This window comes from Podarcis melisellensis (genome assembly GCF_964234715.1).
Source record: "Podarcis melisellensis genome assembly, chromosome: 9".
NCBI classification, from domain to species: Eukaryota; Metazoa; Chordata; class Lepidosauria; order Squamata; family Lacertidae; genus Podarcis; species Podarcis melisellensis.
In genome coordinates, this window is record NC_138541.1 from 77,875,675 (window position 1) to 77,899,445 (window position 23,771).

At 45.6% G+C, this 23,771-nt stretch overlaps 1 protein-coding gene across 4 annotated transcripts in view; it reads right to left on the reverse strand.

The window, feature by feature from the left end:
• Window positions 1–18,171: 18,171 nt before the first annotated feature.
• PEAK1 (pseudopodium enriched atypical kinase 1) overlaps window positions 18,172–23,771 on the reverse strand; it is a 71,753-nt gene continuing 66,153 nt past the window's right edge. For all 4 annotated transcript variants that reach the window (XM_081925532.1, XM_081925531.1, XM_081925533.1 and 1 more), the window contains one exon: window positions 18,172–19,758. In XM_081925532.1, the coding sequence (XP_081781658.1) occupies window positions 18,628–19,758 (1,131 nt within the window). In that variant the 3' untranslated portion in view covers window positions 18,172–18,627. The remainder of the gene's footprint in view (window positions 19,759–23,771) is intronic.

The window sequence follows — 23,771 nt, forward strand, 5'->3', positions numbered from 1 at the left end:
GGAAAACGTATTTCCCTATGAAACAGTGTATAAAATTGTTTATAAATGTATATAATTCTTGCTTTTGAAACTTTTGGTTGTTATAAGAATTTTAAGGTCATACACATAAAAAATATGTTCATAACTGTATATATAAACCACATGTCTGAAACCCCTCAGATTAGGTCCTGAACAAATTGACCTCAAAAATTTCTCTGCAAGGTCAAAGTGGAAACCTCCCCATTGTCTCTTTCCTCACAAATCCTCTCTTAAGGGCACATTCGAGATATGAAGAGGGTGTAAGCCTGTGACCTGTGACCTAGATTCAGGAATTAAGTAGTTATAATAACCAAAGAGCAGCCAAAACCCAGATAATGCAATCAGGTAACTTGCCAGACAGGAGATAAATAACGCATTCAGATTTCTGTTGTAGACCGCCTTTTCTGTGATGTATGTATGATGTTTCTGGTGGTGGTTTTGGACTCCAGGGCGGGCAATGTAAAATGTCTATATAAGGGCTTGCATGCATGGATCGGGGTCCTCCTCGTCTCTCCTGCATGTGAAGGGGGCACCCTGTTGCAACGGTTAATAAAGATCAGGCTTACTAGCTGCTTTGCTTCTCAATATTCTCTGGTTGGTCTCTGTTATTTTCTCCTACCAATAGAGAACCTACAAAAGGACTCTATATGGGCTCTTGGGTACCCCTTAAGGGAAAAGGAGCAGTTTTTTTATCTTATATCATTGGTCATGTGTGCCTCTTTGTGCTGTTCACCCCCCCACAATCCCCCTTTCCTGAGATCATGGAGGCTGCTTCCTGACAGAGTTTCCCCAGGTGTGTCGCCTGAAAGGATCTCCAGGTTCTTCCAGATGTTCTGATTCCCATATCAATGAATTCTTAGGAGAACCTATTCCCAGCTCTGCCTAACCTCTGTCTGGAACTATGTAAATTTTACTAACCCTGAGGAATGTGACACCTTGACCTGCACCTGAGCCACTATACTCCCACCTTATGTGTGATGTATTTCTGACGCTCTACCTTGTGCCACTGACGTTTGCAAAGGGGATGTCCACGCCAAAATGCTAACCTTTAAAAGATGTGACCAAATTTGTTCTTGGTGCCTGCCTCCTTTCATATGGTTACCAGATTTTTTCCAATGAATCCAGGTACACTTTGAAGCTGAGTAGCAACGGGGAGTCAGTAGTGGGGATGGTGAGGCAAAAGGCCCTGTCCTCTCAGACATAAGTGGTACCATAGCTCAGCAGTACAGCACATACTTTCATGCAGAAAGTCCCAAGTTCAATCTTAGATCCTCTACTTAAATTAAAAATATCTCAGATAGCCCAAGCTGTGCTTGTTATTTTTGGTAAATATTTTTTATTAATTTTCAATTATTAAAATCTAATAATAGCCACATTTTATCAATATCAAATTACCATTCCCATCCAAATATAGATAAATTATACAGCCAATTATAAATTTTGAGTGACTTCCTGTGTGCTGGGTTTTGGGATGCAAAGTTCTTATTTCCTCCTGCTTCCAAAATCTTAGTTAATCCAGTTGCATTAAGTCCTGATCTTAGTCCTTTATCCATAGCTACAGAGTTCTTGACTTCCATTCGTGTTGAGATATTTAATAAAAAAAAATTTTCCCCGCCAGGAGAGTTCTGTATCCTGTAAATTCTCTGTGTGAGATGTTTATTTTCCCATTTGCTTCTTCATTCTTCTAATCATGTCCTGCAGCAGCATCTCTTCTTCCACTTTTCCAATCTTTCTCTTCTTCTGCTGAAATTCAAGCGGCATCATTACGCCATCTTTGTTGTTTGTGTCTGAGTAAGGGAGTAATCTGGTTTCCCGCCATAGCTCTGGGCGAAATTCCAGTTCTCCTTCCAATTCTTAGATCTCTTAACAATCTGGCGCCGCGCCAGGTCCGAATTGCCGTCCAGTGGAAGTTAGATGCTTTAAATCATTTCAGTGTTCTCACACAGTTCTATTTTTATATTAATAAAGTAAAGGTACCCCTGCCCGTACGGGCCAGTCTTGACAGACTCTGGGGCTGTGCGCCCATCTCACTCAAGAGGCCAGGGGCCAGCGCTGTCTGGAGACACTTCCGGGTCACGTGGCCAGCGTGACAAAGCTGCATCTGGCGAGCCAGCACCAGCGCAGCACACGGAAACGCCGTTTACCTTCCCGCTATAAAGCGGTACCTATTTATCTACTTGCACTTAAGGATGCTTTCGAACTGCTAGGTGGGCAGGAGCTGGGACTGAAAGACAGGAGCTCACCCCACCGCGGGGATTCGAACCGCCGACCTTTCGATCGGCAAGCCCTAGGCACTGAGGCTTTTACCCACAGCGCCACCCGCGTCCCGTATTTTATATATTAATTTATATTAATACATAAATATAATTCCGTTCTCTTTTTTCTCTTCTTGCTTTTTATCAATTTGTTATCGTTTAGGGGAGGTTTGCCAAATCATTTATGTAGCAAATATAGTATATATAAAAAAGGGTAAAAACTCCCCTCCTCCCTCATGTACCGTATTTTTCAGTGAAGGAAATCTTTCCAGTTCAAAATGTTGCAATCCAGTAATGGGATTCACTTGCCAGGTTATAATCTTGTCCCCTTCATTCTGCACCTGTCTGTAAATTAGAGCCAATTTCATCCTAATAAACAGAAGCACCTCTGCTCTTCACGGCTGCGTTGGGGGGGGGGGTTACCGATATGCGAAGCGCTTTTACACTCAGCTTCTACTGCCTCTCGGGTTCCATACCAGAGCGAGAGCCACTTATCAAGACAATCTACGAGTGAAGCTCACCCCCCCCCCAGGCCCTGGGGGAGCTTGCAAGGACAATTACTCCCAAATCATCCTTGCTTTCTTCCGCAAATGATCTCCACTAGCATGGGAGCTACATCCATTAAGGAAGTAAGCACCAGAAGTGCCCAAGCTGTGTTTTTAGCAGTGTTCCCCAGTGTGGGGCTGGGAGGAAAAGTGAGAAAATGAATAGAAACACGTTGCTCTGTGGAAGCTTTTGGGTCCCATTTTGTGGGTGGCAACTTGCAGCAGCCTGGCTGGGTCTGCCCTCTGGCACCAGGCCCACCTTTGTGGCAGCCATCCTCAGGAACACCCAGCACAATCCAAATTCAGTCCCGTAGAGCTACTGTGAGCACGTGTCTCTGGAAGTTCACATGCGCACACACTTAACACTGCCTCAAACAGGTGACTGGGGAGAATTAGCTGGAAGTTGATCTGCTGGCACACCAGGAGGGGACACAACAGAAACCTTGAGGATCACAAACTATTATATCTGGGGCTGAATGTGTTGTTGTTGTGGTTGTTTTAAACTCTGGAAAAATCCACTGCCACACCTCTAATAATGGATTGATGCAAGAAAATTTGGCTCAGTATGATAATGGCCAAGATGGTTAAACTATTAAACTGACTCCCCCAAGAGGGAGGGGTGGCCACCAACCTGGATAACTTTAAAAGAGAATTACACAAATTCATGGGGGCGGAAGAGGCTATCGGTGGCTACTAGCCATGAGGACTGACGTGGGTGGTGCTGTGGTCTAAACCACTGAGCCTCTTGGGCTTGCCAATCAGAAGGTCGGCGGTTCGAATCCCCACAATGGAGTGAGCTCCCATTGCTCTGTTCCAGCTCCTGCCAATCCAGCAGTTCGAAAGCACACCAGCACGAGTAGATAAATAGGTACCACTGCGGTGGGAAAGTAAACAGCGTTTCCATGTGCTCTGGCTTCCATCACAGTGTTCTGTTGCACCAGAAGCGGTTTAGTCCTGGAAAGCTGTCTGTGGACAAACACCTGCTCCCTCGGCCTGAAAAGTGAGATGAGCACTGCAACCCCATCGTTGCCTTTGACTGGACTTAACTGTCCAGGGGTTCTTTACCTTTACCTTGCCTCCACAGTTGGAAGCAGCAATGCTTTGGGATACCAGTTGCAGGAGGGAAGAGTGTTGCTTTTGTACTCAGATCCAGGCTCTGGATCCAAAATGGACAAAAGAGCACAGTGGCTTCTTTTATGATACATTGGGGAATAGTTGTTGGGTGCTGGAACAATAACCTTTTCACAGGGGACACTGCCCAGATATTATGCCCAAACAGGAAATATCTCGCAGTGTTGGGGTGTTGTGGTCATATCTGCCAGCAGCCCTGACTCCTCTGAACTTGATGTTTCCACTCCCAGCAAGGAGATTGAAAGGGGGTTATTTTATTATTTTGTATTTATTAATTTTGTATACCACCCTTCATCCAAAGATCTCAGGGCAGTTCATAGCATATCTACTTTGTGCTTGTTTGACGGTCTCTGCGCAATTGGTGACCCTGACAAAGCAACACTACAGACCTGTGATTCTAAGGCAATTGGTGCTGCCAAGATGCCAGGAACTGATGAGGCTTACACCAGGCGCCATGTTCCAGTTGCGCCTTCCAGTTGAGGAGCAACGGAGCTCTGGCATGACCCTGTCTCTTTGGCTTGCTCTTTGATCCTGCCTCCCAGTTTGTCTGTGGTCCTGGATTGATCTTTATTACGGCCATTGGCCCGTTACACGACAGTTTCCCATACCAACATATTATACTTAAACCTCCAAATTTAAAATCGCCATGTCTGTGGTCCTGATTTGCTTCTCAGTCCTCTTTTGGCAGCTTTGCTCCACGACTCCTGGCTTCCCAGTTCACATCAGACCACTGCCCCAAATCTCACCCAGACACAATGCAACAACAGTCTCCCTCCTGGGATGAATAGCAGCTTGGAGGATGGGGAGGGGGGAAGAGTGGGGTTCTGACAGGACTCAGCTCCTATTGTGAAAGGAAAATGCTCAAGTGAAATGCACGGATGCCTTCAATGCCCACATCTGTCTTGGCCCGAAGGTGCAGACAGGAAAGAAATAAAATGCCGAGGGGGTGGGGGTGGGGGCTCAACTTCTCTCTGCCCTTGCCTAGGATCAGGTTGAAAAAACTGACCCACAATTTCCCTCTCCCTGTTGCCACTCTGATTTGCCCAATAATGGATTTTGCTTTTGCTTTCCCAAAGTCATCTGAGCAGAGGAGGATTTGTGTTCTAGGACGATACAATTTCCCCTCGCCTGCTTTGTTCTTGCAGCATCCATCAGATCAGAAATAAATGAATGAAGACTGTTCCCCCTGCTGGGAGAATTCTCTCTTGCTGGAGAGGGGATGAGGCATCAAGTTAGAGCAGCAAAGGAGAAAATCAGGTCACACTGTGCTGCAGTGCCAAGATTTCCCTCTTGCTTTGCTTACTGCTTTTTAAGGGCACTTGACTGAATTTGAAATGTCCCAAAGGGAATAATCCACTCCCTGCACTTTGCTGAATTATTCTTCAAGCACAAAGCAATATTTTTAAATGCAATTTTTATGCATGTTGGGAAGCAGCCAGATAGCTATAAGGAAAGAAGGGAGGGTGCGAGGAACCAATCTGCCTTGTTATGTAATTAACATCTATCACAAAGAGGAAACACACAAAACAGCCAAACAGGCCAGCCTGCCAAGCGCTCAAACAACCCAAACCCCTTAAATTTGGGCCTGCAAATTAATGAGGGTTTTTGCTTTTAAAGGAGCAGGTTCTATCCTACATGGTTAAAACAAAACGAATGAAACCAAATCAGAATTTCCAAGTGAATGAGAAAGGGCTCGTCTCCAGCCATGCTAGCTAAATATCACCTCCCTGTCCAAAGGCAGTGTATCTCTGAATGCCAGTTGCTAGAGGGGCCAAATTATTTATTTATTGTATTTATAAATTGCCCTGTACCCAGAGGTCTCAGTAATGGTTCCGGAAACAGGATGGTGGAGCTCAGCTGATCTGACGTGGCTAATGGCCAGGAAAAAATGGGAAGTGTAGTCCAGCCATGTCTAACTCCAAAATTTGGGACCCTCTGCAAACCTGTGTCAAAGTTTTGCAGGTTTTTTGCAGCAGTTTTGCAGCAACACCCCCCCCCCGTGTTTTGCAGTGCCCCACAAACCGAGTAACTGATACATCAACTCTGGATTAGTACTTAACATTAACTACAAACCCAAACATTTAGTATCCCCTCTAAACCGATGCCAAATTGTTGCAGTCATTTTGCAGCATTTGGCAGTGAAAACCCCACATTTTGAAGCACCCTACCAACTGAGCAATCCTACTCAAACCTGAGGTGATAGCTATCACCCCCAAAATCCAACGTTGTCTGCTTCACTCCAAACCAGTGCCAAAGTGTCGCAACAGTTTAGCAGCATTTTGCAGGGCCCCACCAACTGGGCAACTGCTGCCCAAACTGGGTTCATAGTTATCACCCCCAAACCCAAAGTTTTGCAGTGAAAATACTAACGTAGGTTTGAGTAGCAATTGCTCAGTTGCTGGGACATTGCAAAATGTGGGTTTTTTATTTTTGCTGCAAAACACTGCTAAATTGTTGCCACACTTTGGCACTGGTTTGGAGTGAAGCAGACAACGTTGGGTTCATAGTTAATTTAACTTCCATGGAGCATAATGTGGGCTGCAGCTGGACTTGGTGGACCCTTAGTCTGATCTCAGAGGGCTTGTCTTTCAGCTGCTCTTTGGGTGGGTTTTACAAAGTGGAGCCTGGCATGTTGCAACACGCAGCCTTCTGTGCACCATGCTCTTATCATCATTACAAGACCCCTGCTCAGTCGTCTTTTATCACAATGGCACGTGATTTGGCACTTGTTTTATCCATCTTTTAGGGACTTTCCATTTCACATGCAGAAGAATGATTTCATGCAACAATTTGATCTCCAATTTATTTCAATCCAAGCCTCAGGAATCAAATGATTCATAGTGAAAAGGAATCATATGGTGGCCAGACTTAATTTTCTGACTTATTTGAGCAGGTATTATTGGATAATCTGATTACAGGCAACAGGAAGTTGACATTTAATTAAGGGGCATAGCCTTATTCAAAGGATGTGGGGAGGGGGAACACTCTGAGCTTAGCAAAGGTGCAAAGCATCCCAGGAAGAGCCTGGGGCTTGTGGTGCCATCAGGACAGGACTTTGGGGCAGAGACCCCGGGCCCCACCCAGCAGAGTGAGCCTGAAGGTCTGCTTGTCACATTTCAAAATTTCTAATGATGGGGTCTTCAGCCCCTCTGGGGCCTGGAGGCAGATTTGGGAATCTAATAAACTGCCGTGGGTGCTACAAAACAAGCATTTCAAAGAAGAAAATGCACACCCTCCAAAGCAACAGGCAAACCAGCTATTCCCTCATACAAAAAAGCAGGCAGTGCCCCCACTGCACCCCCTCAATTATTATTATGTTAAATCAACTGGGAGGGGCAGAAGGCCTTGGCTGGTGCCCAAAGTGCTGCCTGAGGGCACCCTGCCCACAGACACTGTCTTGGGAACCCCAGAGGGAAATATTGACAGCTGATGGTTGGGGCAGGCTGATTTATTTTAGTTGCATTCACCCCCCACTTTTGTCTCCAGAGAGCTCAAGGAGGCACCCATGGTTCTCTCCCTCCTCATTTAACCCCAACAACCCTGTGAGGTAGGTGAGGCTGAGGGGCAGTGGCTGGCCCAAGCTCACCCAAAGAGCTTCAAGGCTGAGTGGGGATTTGAACCCTGGTCTGACACTCTAACCACTACACCCCACTGGCTCTGCCAGGGACATGCTGGTGAAACAGAACCCCGCAGGGAGCAGGATTGGCTCCTCACTCGTCTGCTGGATATGCTGGCAGCTGGGCCCTGGGATTTCTGCAAGAGACACAGATGCTCTGCTGACCTCCTGCCTGACTTGAAGGATGCTAGCTGAGAAGAACAGAGGAACTACACTTTGCCATTACAAAAAATGGAAAGGGCTCTGCACCTCCCCTGGACTCCGTAATATCCTGCCTCTGATCCATCCAAATGATGACCTGTCGTGTTGCTGGTCTGCCCCTCCCAGGACGACTTCAAGTCTGAGATGATTCCAACTCTACAATTCTGTGATTCTATGAACGGTGGAAGAAAAAAATAGCAGACAAAATCCCTCTACTGCTTGAGGAAAAGAACAAGCTGAAAGCCTTGGTGCTTAGAGATTCTCCTACCATGAAGCAGTGCATTCATTTTGTTAGAACTAATAAGGTCAGGCTCCCATTGTTATTTATCCTCATGCAAAGATCCTGTCTTTTCTTAAAGTGTCCTCTAGATGGCAAGCTAATGATGCATTTGGAATGGAAGGTATTTATTTTTTTGGAAAAAAATACCCACAATGGGTACAATACAAAACAGTTGGAGCCTGCAATCAGCTTAAGCCTGTCTATGTTTGTGTTGGATTGTGGCCACGAGGACCTTCATCCTCTATGATGTGGAGAAAATGGATAGCATGTTCTCTCCCCCTCTCTCTTAATGCTAGAATTTGGGGCCACACATTCAAGTATCTGGTCAGCTGCAAGAGAGGATGCTGGACTCAATGGGCCACTTGCCTGATCAAGCCAGGCTCTTCTTGAGCTCCTTTCCAGAAAGGCAGGATAGAACTGTCATAACCTAAGCGGGAAATGTATATCTCAATTGCTGTGGACCACATTTCCTAAACAAAGCCTCTCTGTGTGGTGGCAGTATACCACTCCAAGCTGGTTCTTGAGGCCAGCAGCATGGAAGGGGGGCTGTCTTCGTCTTGCCTGTGGCTGGCTCCCTACCAGAAAGAGGCTGCTGGACTACATGGACCTTTGTTCTCATCCAGCAAGGCTGCTCTTCAGGCCAGATGCACACAGATGCCTGGAATGCTGTCAGTTCCTAGAGAAATAGCACACCAGACCGCATCACAGAGCAAATAAGTGTTGGTAGTCCATTTTTGGTCCTGTCATTAGTCAAAAACATATGTTGCCTTCATTGAGAACTGACACGCCTCTTGCTCTATGAGTGGGGTTTTCCTCCCCTTGTGTGTGTAATTGAGTAAGCATCACTTCTAAAGAACCAGACCACCGTGGATCAAAAGTGGGCACAACCTATTTATGTCAGGAGGAAAAGAGATGTTGTTCTGTCTCGGGAACAGGAGATCCTGCACCCTTTCTTTTGATCTGCTTGGCTAGTTTCTCATTCAGCCCCTCTCATCACTTTTCAGTGCTGTTTTATAGTTTAGAGGCGCCAGCGACATCATCCGGAAGCAAAGGACTCAAATTTGGTGCGTTAGAATTTGGATGAGGACATGCATCTTCCACAACTCGTGTTCTAAAGCAAAATAGCATTTGGGCTTCTGCCAGCTAAGCTATCAGGTGGCTGTTGCAACATCTTGTGGTACTGAGTTCCACATGCATGCGTGCATGTAGAATGCGTGCTCCGTAATCCTGGGAGACTCTCGGAGCAACTGACAAAAAATATTCTCATAAGAAGGGGGGCGGGGCGCGCTTCTCTTGCACTTGATCCAAAAGCTGCAGTGAGTACAGAATGCTGTAGCACACTTGCATAGAACACCTGTGCCCAGAGTACCAGTAGCTGGCAGCCACAGGAGGAGGAGCGTGCTCCTGAGCTCAAACCCTGCTTACAGGTTTCCCAACGATGTTTGAAATGCATGTGCAGGCTCCAGGGAAGGCATGTCTAATGTTGGGAGGGGTGTGTGCCCTTTTTCAATACAGGAGCAGAAAATACCTGAACAGAGCTAAACCTGCTTCTCCCTCTATGAAACTGGTGCCTCTCCTGTGAGTAACAAAGCTCGAGCGTTTGCCTGTTATTTCTCCTGCATGGAATGCTCTGGGCATCACTGCCAGGCTGCATGATCCCACGCAGCAGCCCCCTGCATGGTGCCTAATAGTTTATTTTCTTAGTGTCATAGAATGATATAATTGTAGATTTGAAAGGGACTCCAAGGGTTATCTAGTCCATCCCCGCAATGCAGGAATCTCAACTAAAACATTCATTTCCCCCAGGATGACAAGGAACCATTAATGAGTACTCTTCGATCAGTCAACCAGCTACAAAGCCGCTTAACAGCAACCTTGTTCAACCCCAATTTCATCAAGTTACCTCATTTCCTATTTTATCTATGTTAACTGCCTTGAGTCCTAGAATGGGAAAATGGTGGGATATTAATAAATTTATAAGTAAGTAAGTAAGTAAGTAATAATAATAATAATGCTTTTGTATGGTAGAAGTCATGAAGTGAGACTTGCACTATCCCCCTGGACAGCAGCCAAGGAATGCTGGACTCCTTCCCTACCCAAAGTGCCTCCACTAGCAAGTATTTCTCTTGGCTGCAGAAGGGGAAAGGGGAGGCTGCCTCTTCACCCCCCCCCCCACTCTCCTGGGACCAAGGACAAGTTGGCTCCTCTCCTCCCAGCGTCAATGAAAGTCCGTGAAGTGTTGCACAATAATTTTTCCCGTCTGCCCATTACTTTCCCCTTGTTTTGTGTCTTTCAGACTGCATGCTATCACTTAAAGTGTTTTCATACTTAACAAGGGTGCATAAAGGTCTCTGCTTTCCATTCATGGAGTCCTTTTTACAGGTCAGTTCCATCTGGTGTGAGATCTTCCGCAGGGGAGGCACCACAGATGTTGGCATCCAGAATGCAGTAGGGACATTGGCCTTAAAAGCTGCTATCCATTTCTGCCAGGTATCCTCAAGAAAGATCCTTCCTTCCTTGCTTGCTACCTTCCTTCCCCTAAGCTGCACCTGTTTGCATCTGTCACAAAAGAGCCACACTCAGGCCACTTTATTGTCAGCGACACTCCCAGTAGGGGAAGAAGTGAAGGCAAGGGCACACCTGGATTCTCAGTGTAATAAAACTAGTTTATTTACACAGTAACATGTATGCCACAGCGTATACAGCAAAGTACCACAGCAAACCAGAGTGTTATTGCCCTCTGATCACAAAGGTAGCCTAGGAGTTATATCTATAAAAATGTGTAAATATAGATATGAAACAACGGATACAGCAATTCTGTGAACTCCAAACACAGATTGCCCAGGAGAATGGAGTCTTTCAACAGAGAAGATTATTTCCCACCTGGAGGCATTTGCAAAGAAATACCACTGCCTTTGTGTAGAACTTTTTATTTTTTTTAAATTAGCTTTTTAATAAAAACATAGGGATTGTTCTTTAATATTTTACATGCTCTGCATAATTCAATTTAAAAGAAAATATCCCTCAGGGCAAAAGCTATAAACTTTCTAAGCCTGAGCAAGTTCAGGTTAACTACTTGTATCCTGAAAATGGTATTTTGAAGGGAAAAAAAGAATTTTTAAAATTCAAGCACATTGTGTGCATATAAGCTATGTATATAATATATAGACAGGGCACAGAAAAACAAAAGGGCAAAGTGGGTTGTTCTTGTAGTTAGTAAAATTCATTTATAAAAATATGGATAGATGCATTTCTTCCTTGTTAAAAAATATTTCAATCTTTTCTGAATTAAAGGGATAATCAAGGAGTTGGAAGCAAGGTATTGGTGGGAGTAAAGGGAAGCACTTCCATACAAGTGAGCGGGCAATTTTGTGAACTACCATCTGTTTCCCCCTCCCTTCTAGGCTCAATTGTCTGCTTTGCAGCCAAGAGCTTTCCCACAAGAAATAGGAAGGTGTAGCAACTTCTGTGGAGGTTTTCTCGGGTGTTGAGTGCTTTCAATTGATCTCCCAAGTATAAAGGCTGCAGTTAAGGGGAGCCAAACCCACTGAAACCAAGAGTTAGGTGCCGTTAACTCAGTGCAGGGCTGGCACTGTGCATCTAGGCCCTTTCTATTTTGTTGGCTGTCATTTTCAAATTACGCATTCCTCTCATCAGAATTCCAAAAACAGCTGGAAAGGGCTACTTTAGCAGTTGCAGCAATTTTACAGAGTGAATATTCTTCAATATGCCCTTTGTAAAATTGATTTGGATTGGATGAATAGGTTTCAAAATGCTTGTCATGATGCTGGACCCAGGGCTGCATGTCTAAGCTTGTGAATGGCAACAAAACCCCACAGTGCAATTCTGCAGGGTCCTTCCTAGAGAGAGCCAGGGAGACTTTGCCTCCGCTGCAGTATTGTCACCAACTACCTGAGTATTCCCTGGGGTTTGTGAAGGATGCTCCTGTTTAAGTCCTAATACTATGAAGCAGCAAGAGTCAGTAAAACTTCAGGAGCTGTATTTATTTGTGAACAAAAGATGAGCAGTTCAGTGCAGCACCAAAGACTTGCCACACAGGTAAGACTAAGGTTCCAAGTACTTCCAAGCTATGGAGGGATCCCACACCAACCAGCGCAGGGAGGTCTGTTACAAACCAAGCATGGAGGTCACACACAAGTGCAACTCTTTCCTTCCTGCCCCGATTAAATGACAACCATTCATTTATATGGAAGGCGGCGAAAGGCGTACTTGGGGACTGTGGCCTGAGTCACACCTGACGGTAAGCCAGAGAATGACTTGCAAACATGTGGCTCCTAGAGCGACACTTGCACCCACTTGTTTCCCCCCTGGGGTCTTGAGTTCAATGAAAATTTGGCTTAGTGCATTTTCCAAACTTGGAATCATGTGTTATCATCCTTCGCCACAAACTGTCACCACAGGGCAAACCTTGGCTACAGAGTGTGGTTTTAAGGCGAGACCTTAACCATCATCCTGGGCTTGGACAGCAGTCTAAACCAAACCTAGTTGGTAATGGAACAGGGGCCAGACTGGATCAAAGCTACAGTGGTGCCTCGTAAGACGAAATTAATTCGTTCCGCAAGTCTTTTCGTCTTGCGAGTTTTTCGTCTTGCGAAGCACGGTTTCCCATAGGAATGCATTAAAAATCAATTAATGCGTTCCTATGGAAACCGCCTTCAGACCAGGTCCGGGGACAGTCTGTCCCCCACCTCTTCTGAAGGCCGGCGGGGGGGGGGCGAAAGTCTTTGCTCCCCCCCCCGCCTGCCTTCCCGGGAGAGCGGGAAGGCAGCGCTGCGTTTTCCGTTCTCCCGGGAAGGCAGGCAGGGGGGAGCAAAGACTTTTGCCCCCCGCCAGCCTTCAGAAGAGGTCCTGGACCTCTTATGAAGGCTGGCGGGGGGCAAAAGTCTTTGCTCCCCCCCTGCCTGCCTTCAAAAGCCATCCGGGATAGCGGGAAGCGCTTCCCTGCTATCCCGGACCGCTTTTAAAATGCTGGCGGTGGGGAGCAAAGCCTTTCGGCCCCCGCCGGCCTTCCTGGACCTCTTCTGAAGGCCGGGGGGGGGGAAGGCTTTGCTCCCCACCGCTAGCATTTAAAAGAGGTCCCCGGAGATTTCCCTATGGGCTTTCTTCTTGCGAAGCAAGCCCATAGGGAAATTCGTTTTGCGAAGCGCCTCCAAAACGGAAAACCCTTTCGTCTAGCAGGTTTTTCGTCTTGCGAGGCGTTCGTCTTGCGGGGCACCACTGTACATCGGAAGGCTGCCTGGTGTTCCTTCATCCATCTTATATGTTACCTCAGTTCTCTCTCCATGAAGAATCTCATTTATGGGGTACTTCCGATTCCTACTTTGGTGGTTTAGGATTCAATTAATGTACAAAACAGGAGAATACATACAGTGGTGCCCCGCAAGACGAACGCCTCACAAGACGAAAAACCCGCTAGACGAAAGGGTTTTCCGTTTTGGAGGCGCTTCGCAAAACGAATTCCCCTATGGGGTTGCTTTGCAAGACGAAAAAAATCTTGCATCCCCCCGCGGGTTTTTTTTCGCTTTTTTCGCCCTTTTCTTAAGCCGCTAAGCCGCTTATCAGCTGTTCCGCTGATAAGCCGCTTAACAGCTGATCGCTGGAAGCCGCTTGACAGCTGTAGTGCTAATCCGCTAAGCTGTCAATGGGCTTGCTTCGCAAGACGAAAAAACCGCTATACGAAGAGCCTCACGGAACGGATTAATTTCGTCTTGCGAGGCACCACTTTATTCACAAAACAGGAACATTGAGCCATTATCAGTGGAATGTGGGCACTCCCTCCCATTAGAGGTACATTGATCTCCCTCTCTGATGGCTTTCTGACACCTGCTAAAGGCACCTGTTTTGTCTGGCTTTTGAGGACCAAATAGGTGGTTAGTCAGTTCCTGTTCACTTCTGCATTGAATAGACTTTGTAATTCAATTATTAACTAAATTTCTATACTGCCCTTCACACAAGGATTACAGGTAAAAAACAAAACAATACCAGCTCCAGTTTAATTAAATAATAATTAATAATTTTATTGTTGGGTTTATGTTTAATTTACTGAAAATTTTGGTTGAAGGGTAGTATAAAATACAAGAACATAAAATGGTAACAACAAGTGAAAAGTTTGAGGATGCTTTGATGGGTTCTAGATGTTCCCTAATAAAAACCTGTCCCAAAGGCAGAATTCCTCTTAACTTTATTGGATAGTTGACCAGATCCTATTTGAATAGTTGTAAAACAGAGTTCAAAAGGGAACAATGTATCACGGTGCTTCCTGGCTTGAATTTGCAGAAAGGAGAGAGGGAGTAAGTTGTAAACTTAGGTACTGTCCCATTTAGCTCCTGTTATACCAGTTCCCTTAGCAACATTTCTGTTTCTTTTCTAGCCAAATTCAACATGCAGGATGGTCCTGTAAGAAGTCTGCCACTTTCCCCTTTCTCGTTTTCCATGTGCTCCGAGTTCCACACTAACGGACAGGTTGGGTATAGTCTTCCTTGATATTACTAACTTATATTAGATTTTGTAACAAGAGTTGCAGGTGGTTTATGTGTACAATTTTGTTGCTGGAGTCTGAAAAAGATTGTCAGAGCAACAGGTTTTCCAATTCTACATTGTCTAAGCAGCTATTTCAAAAGGTTCTTTTTAAAATACCCTATACAAGTTGCAGATTTGAATAATATGTTTGACTTTTAGTTTGGTTTTTCAATAGTATCAAACGAGTCTGAATCCAAGCCACCAGATAGAGTTCCCTTCTGGTTGAATTGCCAACTAAGCTTTCTTAGACTCCACCCCCTTCAAAATATGGGCAATATGGTTTTTTTAAGCTGGTAGGTAGCAGTGGGCGATTCCCACTGCAAAATTCTCTCCCTGTTAGCTTTAATTCTGTGACAAGGCACTGTTGTTAGTGTAATTAATCATTGACTCAGGTTGCCATCCCAGAAGAGATTAATGACACCAAAAGCTCTGAGAAGTACACATTCAAATTCTTTTAACCCACAATTAATTTCCCAGAACTTTTTTGTGGTTAGGTTTATTGTGCTAAAATAAGCCTGAGTGTCAGCTTTCTAAATGTATATATATTTACAATAAGTAAATATATACATTTATGGTCAATATGGCTATTTTGAGAATCACAATCCTATGAATTGTGGTGAGCTCAACTAAAAAGGCTCTAAAATGCAAACCCTACAAATATGTGTCTGTGTATTTAAGGTTTCATTCTTGATGCTTGCAGAAGCGAATTGTGAGGGCAACAAGGGCTTTTGTTTAAATGCTGTGCTGTAACAATATTTTGTTCTAGTGTCTTGGTTTGAAATCTGCTTGGTTTGGGCCCAACTCTTAAATGGCAAACCCTCAACAAATCAATGAGACTTCAATAGGATGCTTGCAAAGGTAGCTCCAGGCACTACCAAGAATGGAAATGCTTGCCTGGTTGTACCTCCCTCTCCCTCATGCACCCTCTCTTACACAGAATTCCTATTACCATCCTTCATTACCAAATTTACTCAGTGCTACAAAATAAAGAGACGGCAGTGAGTGTATACCCCATGCTCACCTAGAGTACACAATGCTAATACTGGTTGAAATCTGCTATCAAAATGCAAAATGAAATCACAAAGCTACTAAAAGACAAGATACAAAATTTTGGGATCTGCTGCATAAAACACACAAGGTCATGTAACATTCAATAGTCTACTCTGCACATCCACATGAAACTGACACAAAGCACGTATCTCTCTGCACAAAAGTAGAGCAGTGGTCTAAAGGAATGTGCCCTGCTGAATGGTCAGTAGTCCATGTTCCACTAGGATGAGCATGCTGGTTAAGTGAGAACTTATGTGCACACAGATATCAGCTAGAAGCATATATAAAACTTGGGAAGGAGGTGTTCTCTACCTTTCCAGCACATAGCTGTGAGCAACGTGGACTCATACAGGCAAGAATTGTGTCAAGCAATCACACAATTACCTGTGTGATATAGGGCTGCATGGGATATTTGTGCAAGACTCTCCAAAGAATCTGGCCAGAGGTCTGTACCAAATGCCCCATTCAGGGGGCTTCATGGAGCAAAACCACCTCTTACATTCTGGGCTGCATTACATTACATTTGGCTCTTTGGCCTTCCAGGTGTCCTTTTGACTGTGCCTCCATGATCTGTGCTCATGATGAAATTGTGGTGGTTATGCAAAACCCCACTTTCAATACTGTTTGCAAACATTTTGTGGTCAGCACTGCTTCATTTCCAATCAGTGCATAGCCCGCAACCTCTTGCTGAAATCCTGTAACCTTTTACACCATGGATGTTCATGTTTATTTTTTGTCTGGCTTTTGTTGTGCTATCGTACAAGAGTGCCCTTCCAGGTGGCAATCATGCAATAACAGGGAATCATTGCAGAACAGCCATTAAAGTGGAATGAGGTGTGGACAGTGCAGAATAACTCTACCACTAATGCACTATTATTGTGTCAGTGACATGCTGCAGAATACACTCGCCATTCCCCTCACACCACCCAGTCTGGAGGGGCCTTTTGTGTGCCAGGACAGCTGCCTGCCTACAAATTTTGCACTTTTATTTTAAAGCAATACAGGACACATTCACACACTTCTTAGCTTTGTCTGGTCTTTTTCTGATAATCAATAAGTACTGAAGCAAGAAGATTCAAAGCATTTAAAGAGGCCACCACATATTTTATGCTGGGGTCAGATTTTCATGAACTACAGGGTTGGCATCAGTGAGGAATCCACACCCTGCTCCAAGACCACAGAGCTGACTTTGCTGACATAATTTCTGCAGGTCTGCTTTTCAGTTTCTGGTCCAAACATGCAAGAACTGTTCAAAGTGGCTATTTGTCTCTAAGGCTGAAGTAAACAGGTTAGTCACAGTTTAACAATAAAGAAAGGAAACATCAATCTGGAGAAAGATGACACATAAGTTTGTGCATCTATGTGCCATGAAAAGGAAAGGGGGAAGATCTAACATATGGTTAAGCAACGTAAACACTAACACAGCTTTCTCATATAATACATCAAAAAATTGCACATATATCCATAGGAGGAGGAGCAGCAGCAGCAGCAGCATGGGCTCAACACAAGAGCTGTCCACATTTCAAAAACCACCCCAACTGTGGGAATTAAATACTGGGCTGCAGTTCCATCAGTTCAGAGCTACTCAAACAAGTCCAACCAATACTGAGCAGAGAGATCAGGCGCAGCAGGACTGTACTGTAATGGATCCACAGGAAAAGGCCAGTGTGTCAGGGAAGGAGCGCAAACATTTTTACAGGCCACTGGACTTCGTAGGCAGCAATTCCCTCTGAGCCAATGATGCTTAAACAGCTAAAATGTCCAAAAACTAGATAATGACAGCAATTGGATAGCCAGCTTCTACATAAACTAAAACTGCTAAACGTAACTGTTTTGTGATAGCTGCACAACATCTTTTGCCCCCAAGAGAACCACACCTGTAGAAAACTCATCTCTATTTACATAGCTTATTTGATGAGCTCTGAGCAACTTTAATACCCTGCTTCCTTGTTGCTTTACAAAGAAGACATGGAAGCCTGGCATTTTTACCCTTGGTTTTGGGGTAAAACACCAGCCAGATAGCAGAAGGGGAAAAGCTGCTCCTATTTGCTTCAAACCATCCCTTTGCTCTTGGCATTGCTCTGCTAACATTATAATTAACAGGCCATCAATAATCTCTAGCAGAACTACTGTGTCAAATGTGCTGGCAAAAAGAGAAAAACACATCTGCTGCTGCTATTGGAAATATTCTAGATTGATACATCAGAGTTAAGAAGACAAAGGCACGAAAAAGCAACACACAAGAAGGGTAAACTTGCGCCTGGAACTCTGTGGGGTGAGGGGAAGCAGTGCAGGCAAGAAATCTGAATGGGAAAATGACCTGTAAGGAGAAGGGATGAGCCCATCTTTCCTGCCACACTTCTACTCAAAATCACTAGGTTGTGTTTTTGTTTTTTAAAAACACACCGCAAATATTGGGGCTTTCCATGTAATGTGTCCTTTGACCCCAGCAAGGATAAAAGAAACAAGGAAACTTGTTCAGTCTGCACCCTGTGGTCCAGGGTTGTCTCATGGGGAAGGAACAATCAAATAAAAGACTGCACCTGCAGGAAGTATGACTGATATGGCCAAGTCACCCCTGAGATGGGGCCAGAATGACAAAGGCATGGAGCAGAGGCCATGTCTTTGTGAAGAGTGGTGTGCATTCTGGTGACTCATTCACAGCTGACTCAATTCTGCTTGCAGTTATCACTGGATGTTGCCATTTGCAGCACTCACTCCACACTCTTACACCTCCAAACAGCAATGTAATAAATAGTGGTTTCCTTAATAAATTTACACACCTCCTTGTCCAAACAAACCACCAGCTAAACTAGGCTTCAGGCCTCTCCCTGGCACCTACGACAGGAAACAGAGCTTCCTGGCAAGATCAGTTTGCTCACTATTGGTGACCTTGAGTTCTAGGTTATAATTTTAAAACTTGCACACATAGATGAGGCTGGGGATGAAGAGAGGATTGTGGTGCATCCAAGTGAAAGCAGCGGCTACAAACTAATGTTGCTGCATGATTTTCACTATGCGGCTGAGGGAGTCTGTAGTGGCAAAAGCCAGATACTGGCAACAAAGCCAGTCTTCAAGGCTGACTTTGCATTCCCTGTCCAAAGACTTCTCTGCAAACTTGATCATCATCAGCGTCCGTTTGATGTCCAGCCAGTTTTGGAGCACAGTATCTCTTTGTGCTGGTCTGGAAGAGGCATTGAGAGTCTGAAACAAATCATCCCGGGGCCCCCACAGCAAACACTGAAGGACTCCCTTGGCCTCAGATATAAGGATTCTCTCCGATGGATTAGGGTTTAGCAGGCAGTTAGCAAGCTGCTGAAGCCCCAGGGAATAAAGGGAACGACAAGGGATACTGGGCAGGTCAGCACAAGTATACTCTTTTTCCTTCAGCTCTGGATTTTCATCAAAGGGATTGCGCAGGTGTAACATTTCATAGATGAGGATGCCGGTTTGGAACTCATCACATTTCTTATACTGTGTTGCTGTGATGATCTCTGGGGCAAGGCGGGACTGGTCTCTTAGGACTTCAGGGTCCACCAGATGGCTCTTTTGTTTTGCTTGAGAGAAATTGCTCACTATAAGCCTGGCAGGGCAAGCAGCACTGGGAGAGGGCTCCACGCTCTCATTGTTCAGAAGGCTTCCCCCTGCCCTATAGTCCACCAGCAAAAGGTTCTCCAAACGCAGATCACAATGAGTGATGTGATACGGTTTCAGGTGTTCTAGACCAGAACACAACTGTAAGAGGAGGAGGCATACCTGCCTTTCATACAAGTCTGGGCTGCTGGCATGGCAGTCTGAAGACTCCAGCACAAAATCTGCCACAGTTAGGTAGGGAACTTCTCGAGTGATGACTACAACTCTGCTGCGCTGCTTGCTTGTGGCTCCTGGCAGATTTGAGCTGTCTTTCTGTGAAACGTCCACGGTGTTCTTCTGCTTGTCATCCTCCTGCTCTTCCTCATCCTCTTCTGGTGAATGGAGATCTTCCCATGGAAGCAGACGAACAGGCACATCAGCTAGGAAATGGCCACAGTCCTGCTGGATGTTGAAGTGGATGGCCAAGCTCTGGCGGATGGCCAGGCTGTGGTAATACTGTTGCGATTCTTTAGCTTTGCTCTTGCAGATCTGAAGGGATGAAAGAAAAATAGATCACTTATCACCCTTGACCACACCCTCCCATTCCAGATACAGAGCAAGGGTTAGAGCATGCCTGGAATACCTCACATTCTGATGGCAGAAAACTCATTTGGTAATCTGGAATGTTACTATTCCCCTTACAATGAAATTTTATGAGTTTTATATTTGCTTGTTGTCATTCACAGGGACTCTAGGACTGGCCTGACCACTCAAAATGAAGGGTTTTAGAATTGTTTTTAGAAAGTTTTGCATTATATTGCTGAAATGTGTTTATGTAGTTCAATCCCTTTTCTGTAGTGTGATGTGCCCAGCCTAAAAATGACTGAAAACAATTTAGTCAGCACAAAGTCATCATGCAAAGATGAAAAATTATAATTAGTTCAGTGGAACAACTGATGTATTATTAGTATACAAGTGTTTGAAAACCAAAATTGGATGCCAAAAGCAAAGCCTTTTCTCTCAAATGCTGCTTATGGTTTCAGCTGATTTTCAGATGGAAATATAAGCAGACTGTAAACAGATCTAGTCTATTAGCGACTATTCTTCAGAGTAAGAAATGTGGTGACAGCAGAACTACTATATTATTTGCATATGTGGGACTTCCCTTGGAAGTTAGTACAGAATGCTGCAGCACGATTGCTGGAGGGACTGAGGCCTTGTCTGCATATCACACCTGTGCTCAGAGATTAGCTCCACACAGGTAACTTCTGAACCGTGAAGAAGACCCTGTTAGAATCCCATCAATGTTTATAACCTTTTCCCTGTTCCCCATAAAAACATACAAAGAAATCAAATTATCTATAACAAGATGGAAGACAGACTGAATCTGAATCCAAATTCCCATTTCAAGTCTGCATTCAAGACGGAGTCTGGTTCTGCTTTCAATCTAAGAAGCAAGATTTAAGAAATAGTGTGCTTTCAGTGCAAAATAAAATAGATGGGGTGCAGCCGAGGACATGCATTATTACAGACTCCACCCATGCTTTGCTCCAGATGGAAGAGAAGCACCGCTCGCCTACTTTTCCAGGACGCTATCTCTGACTGAACGGAATTACAGCCAGCTCGACAAGGAGGCACTGGCACTTGTGGCTGGAGTGAAGAGGTTCCATGAATACCTCTACGGCAGGACTTTCGACCTCATCACCGACTACAAGCTGCTCCTGGGCCTCCTCACCATGCATGCTGCGATGGACTGTTTTCCTGGCTGCCTACCACTACCAGCTCGTCCATCGCCCAGGGAAATCGATGGGCCATACCAACGCCCTCAGCCGTTGCCCTCTTCCAGCGTTTGTGGAAGACCCAGCTCCTGCTTCATCGCTCCTCCTGATTGAGGATTGAGGATCTTCTGGCAGCATCTGTATCAGCTGCCACTGTGGCCTCCGCATCTGCCCAGGATCGCACCATCAGCCATGTGCTCAACTGGGTGTGGAGGGGGTGGCCACAAGGGCCTTTTGCATCGGAGTTCCAGCCCTTCACAACCAGACAACACGAACTCTCAGCTCATCGCAGCTGTCTGCTGTGGGGAGACCACGTCGTGATTCCCCAAAGACTCCGTCAACGTGTCCTTGAGGCTCTGCACGTTGGCCACCTGGGAATCGTCAAAATGAAGGTGTTGGCTCAGTGTTACGTCTGGTGGCCTAACATGGATGATTCCATCACTGCCTGGGTTTCCGCCTGTCAAGCATGCCAAGAATTGAGGCCTGCGCCATCGGCAGCTAAGGGACACACCTGGGAGACGCCCAAGACACCCTGGTCGAGGGTGCACATCGATCTGGCCGGCCCCTTTCATGGCCGGACCTTTATGGTAGTGGTGGACACCAATTCCAAATGGCTGGAGGTGGCCCTGATGCCCTCCACCACTACTGAGGCCGTCATCCGGGTGCTGCGAGGCCTCTTTGCAACGCATGGGTGTCCTGAACTGTGGTCCTTGTCTCTGACAACGGACCACAGTTCATGTCAGGCACTTTTGAGCGGTACCTTTTGGGACTGGGCATCCGCCATGCCCTAAAGGCACCATTTCATCCATCCAGCAACGGGCAAGCAGAGAGAATGGTGCACTCAGCAAAAGAGGCACTTGGTGCACCTGGACCAGGGAGACTGGCACGAGCGGGTCGCCGAATACTTGTTTGTACAACACATCACCCCTCATGCGGCCACAGGGCGGAGTCCTGCCAAACTGCTTATGGGCTGCCGCCTCAGGTCCCCAATCGACCGGCTGCACCCAGACTTTGCCGTGGCCGAACCCCCAGGCTATGCCAACGCGCCAGGAAACCATGTCTTTGCCCGGACCTTTGTGGGGGACATTCCTTGGGTGCCAGCCACAGTAGTGGGAGTCACTGGACCTCGCTCGTACCAGGTGGCACTCACAAGACGGACACTTGTGTCACCGGCACATAGACCAGCTTAGGAGCAGGGTTGGGGACTTGGACACTACCGTGGTGCCCCCAACTGTGCTCGTGGCTCCGGAACAGACACTTACAGATGGCGAGGCTCCACCTACACCTCTCTCGCAAACTGCGGGCATGGAGCCGAACCAAGCCACTTCAGAGGGTCTGCTGAACTTCCCACAGACTCAGACCACTGCCGTGCCTGACATTCCACCAACTCCACTTGCGGAGGTTCCACCCACAGCAGCGGATCCAGGGGACTTGGTTTCAACGCCACCTAGGGTCGCACCACAGCCTCAGCAAGAATTGTGTGGCCCCCCCGGACTTGGCTACCAGTCCCCGGAGGTCTGGCAGAGTTTCCAAGTGCCCAACTTATTTAAGGGACTATGTTGTTGGACATGTATCACTGTTGGTCTAAGTATGTGAAATGTAACAGATACGGTTTTGTGCCTAATTGAACCATTACGTGTAGTGCTGTATATAAAGAAACCATTACGATTGTAACTAATGCCTTATCTCGCTGGGGAGGGGTGTTATGTACTGAAGTTCTCACCCTGGGCCAGCAGGGGGATACTGTAGATAGTTATGCAAATGAAGGATTGAAAGTGATGTTCAGTGATTGGATAGTTTTAGAAAGTTGCTACAGTTACGTTGTTCTGGAGCTCTATATAAGCAGGCTGACTGAGCTCTTCAGTTCAGTTCTGTTCCAGCTTACAAATAAAGAGCGGCTTTGGAAGAATCGCTGTGTCGTCTGATATGTTCACCCACAACTTAACACTTCTCAACCAGAGAAAGAGGAGCTTTGCACTGAAGAGGCAAAAATGGAATGCTCCATTAAAATAAAAAAGATTCTAGTCCTCATGGTTCTGAACAGAGGGCTGATTTCAATAGGAAGCTATCTTATGCAGACCAGTATAAGATAAAAACATGCAAATAAAATAAAGCACATAAAACTTGAAGAGGAAAGGGATAAAAGCTAACAGTAAAAGTGATTATAACTCACATCAACCTAAAACAAAAACAAAAGACAAGCAGTTAAAAGTGACCATAAGGGAGGGAATGTGAAGCAGCACAGGTCTTGCATCATGGGCCTCCAGTTTAGGCCTGGTTTGTGCCACAAACCATCCTTTGATGGATGTCCATCATGGCAGCGCAAAATCTCGCAACTGCATATGTGACATTTGGCTTTGGGATGTCTTCTGTTGAGTCTTTCTAGCTCAGTATTATCTAGACTAACTGGAAGTGGCTCTCTAGGGTTTCAGGAAAGGGGCAATTCCCAGCCCTACATGGAGATGGAACCTGGAACCTTCCGCATGCCAAGCTGGTGTTCCACCACTGAGTTATGACCCTTGTCAAAATAGTTATTGGAAGGAGAGAAAACACCCAATACTACAGCAGCAGTAAAGGATGTCTGTTTATCTGATATTTTGATCATTTTAATGGATTGTATCCAGTGTTACTCAAACTCACAGTAGACTATTGAAATGAACAGGGTGGTAGCCAAGTAAGTTCCACTCAAAGTAAGCCATGCATCCATTCATTTCAATGGGTCTGCCCCAAGCATGGCTCAACTTGGATGCAAATTCATGGTTCAGCTCTGAGTAACAACTTAGT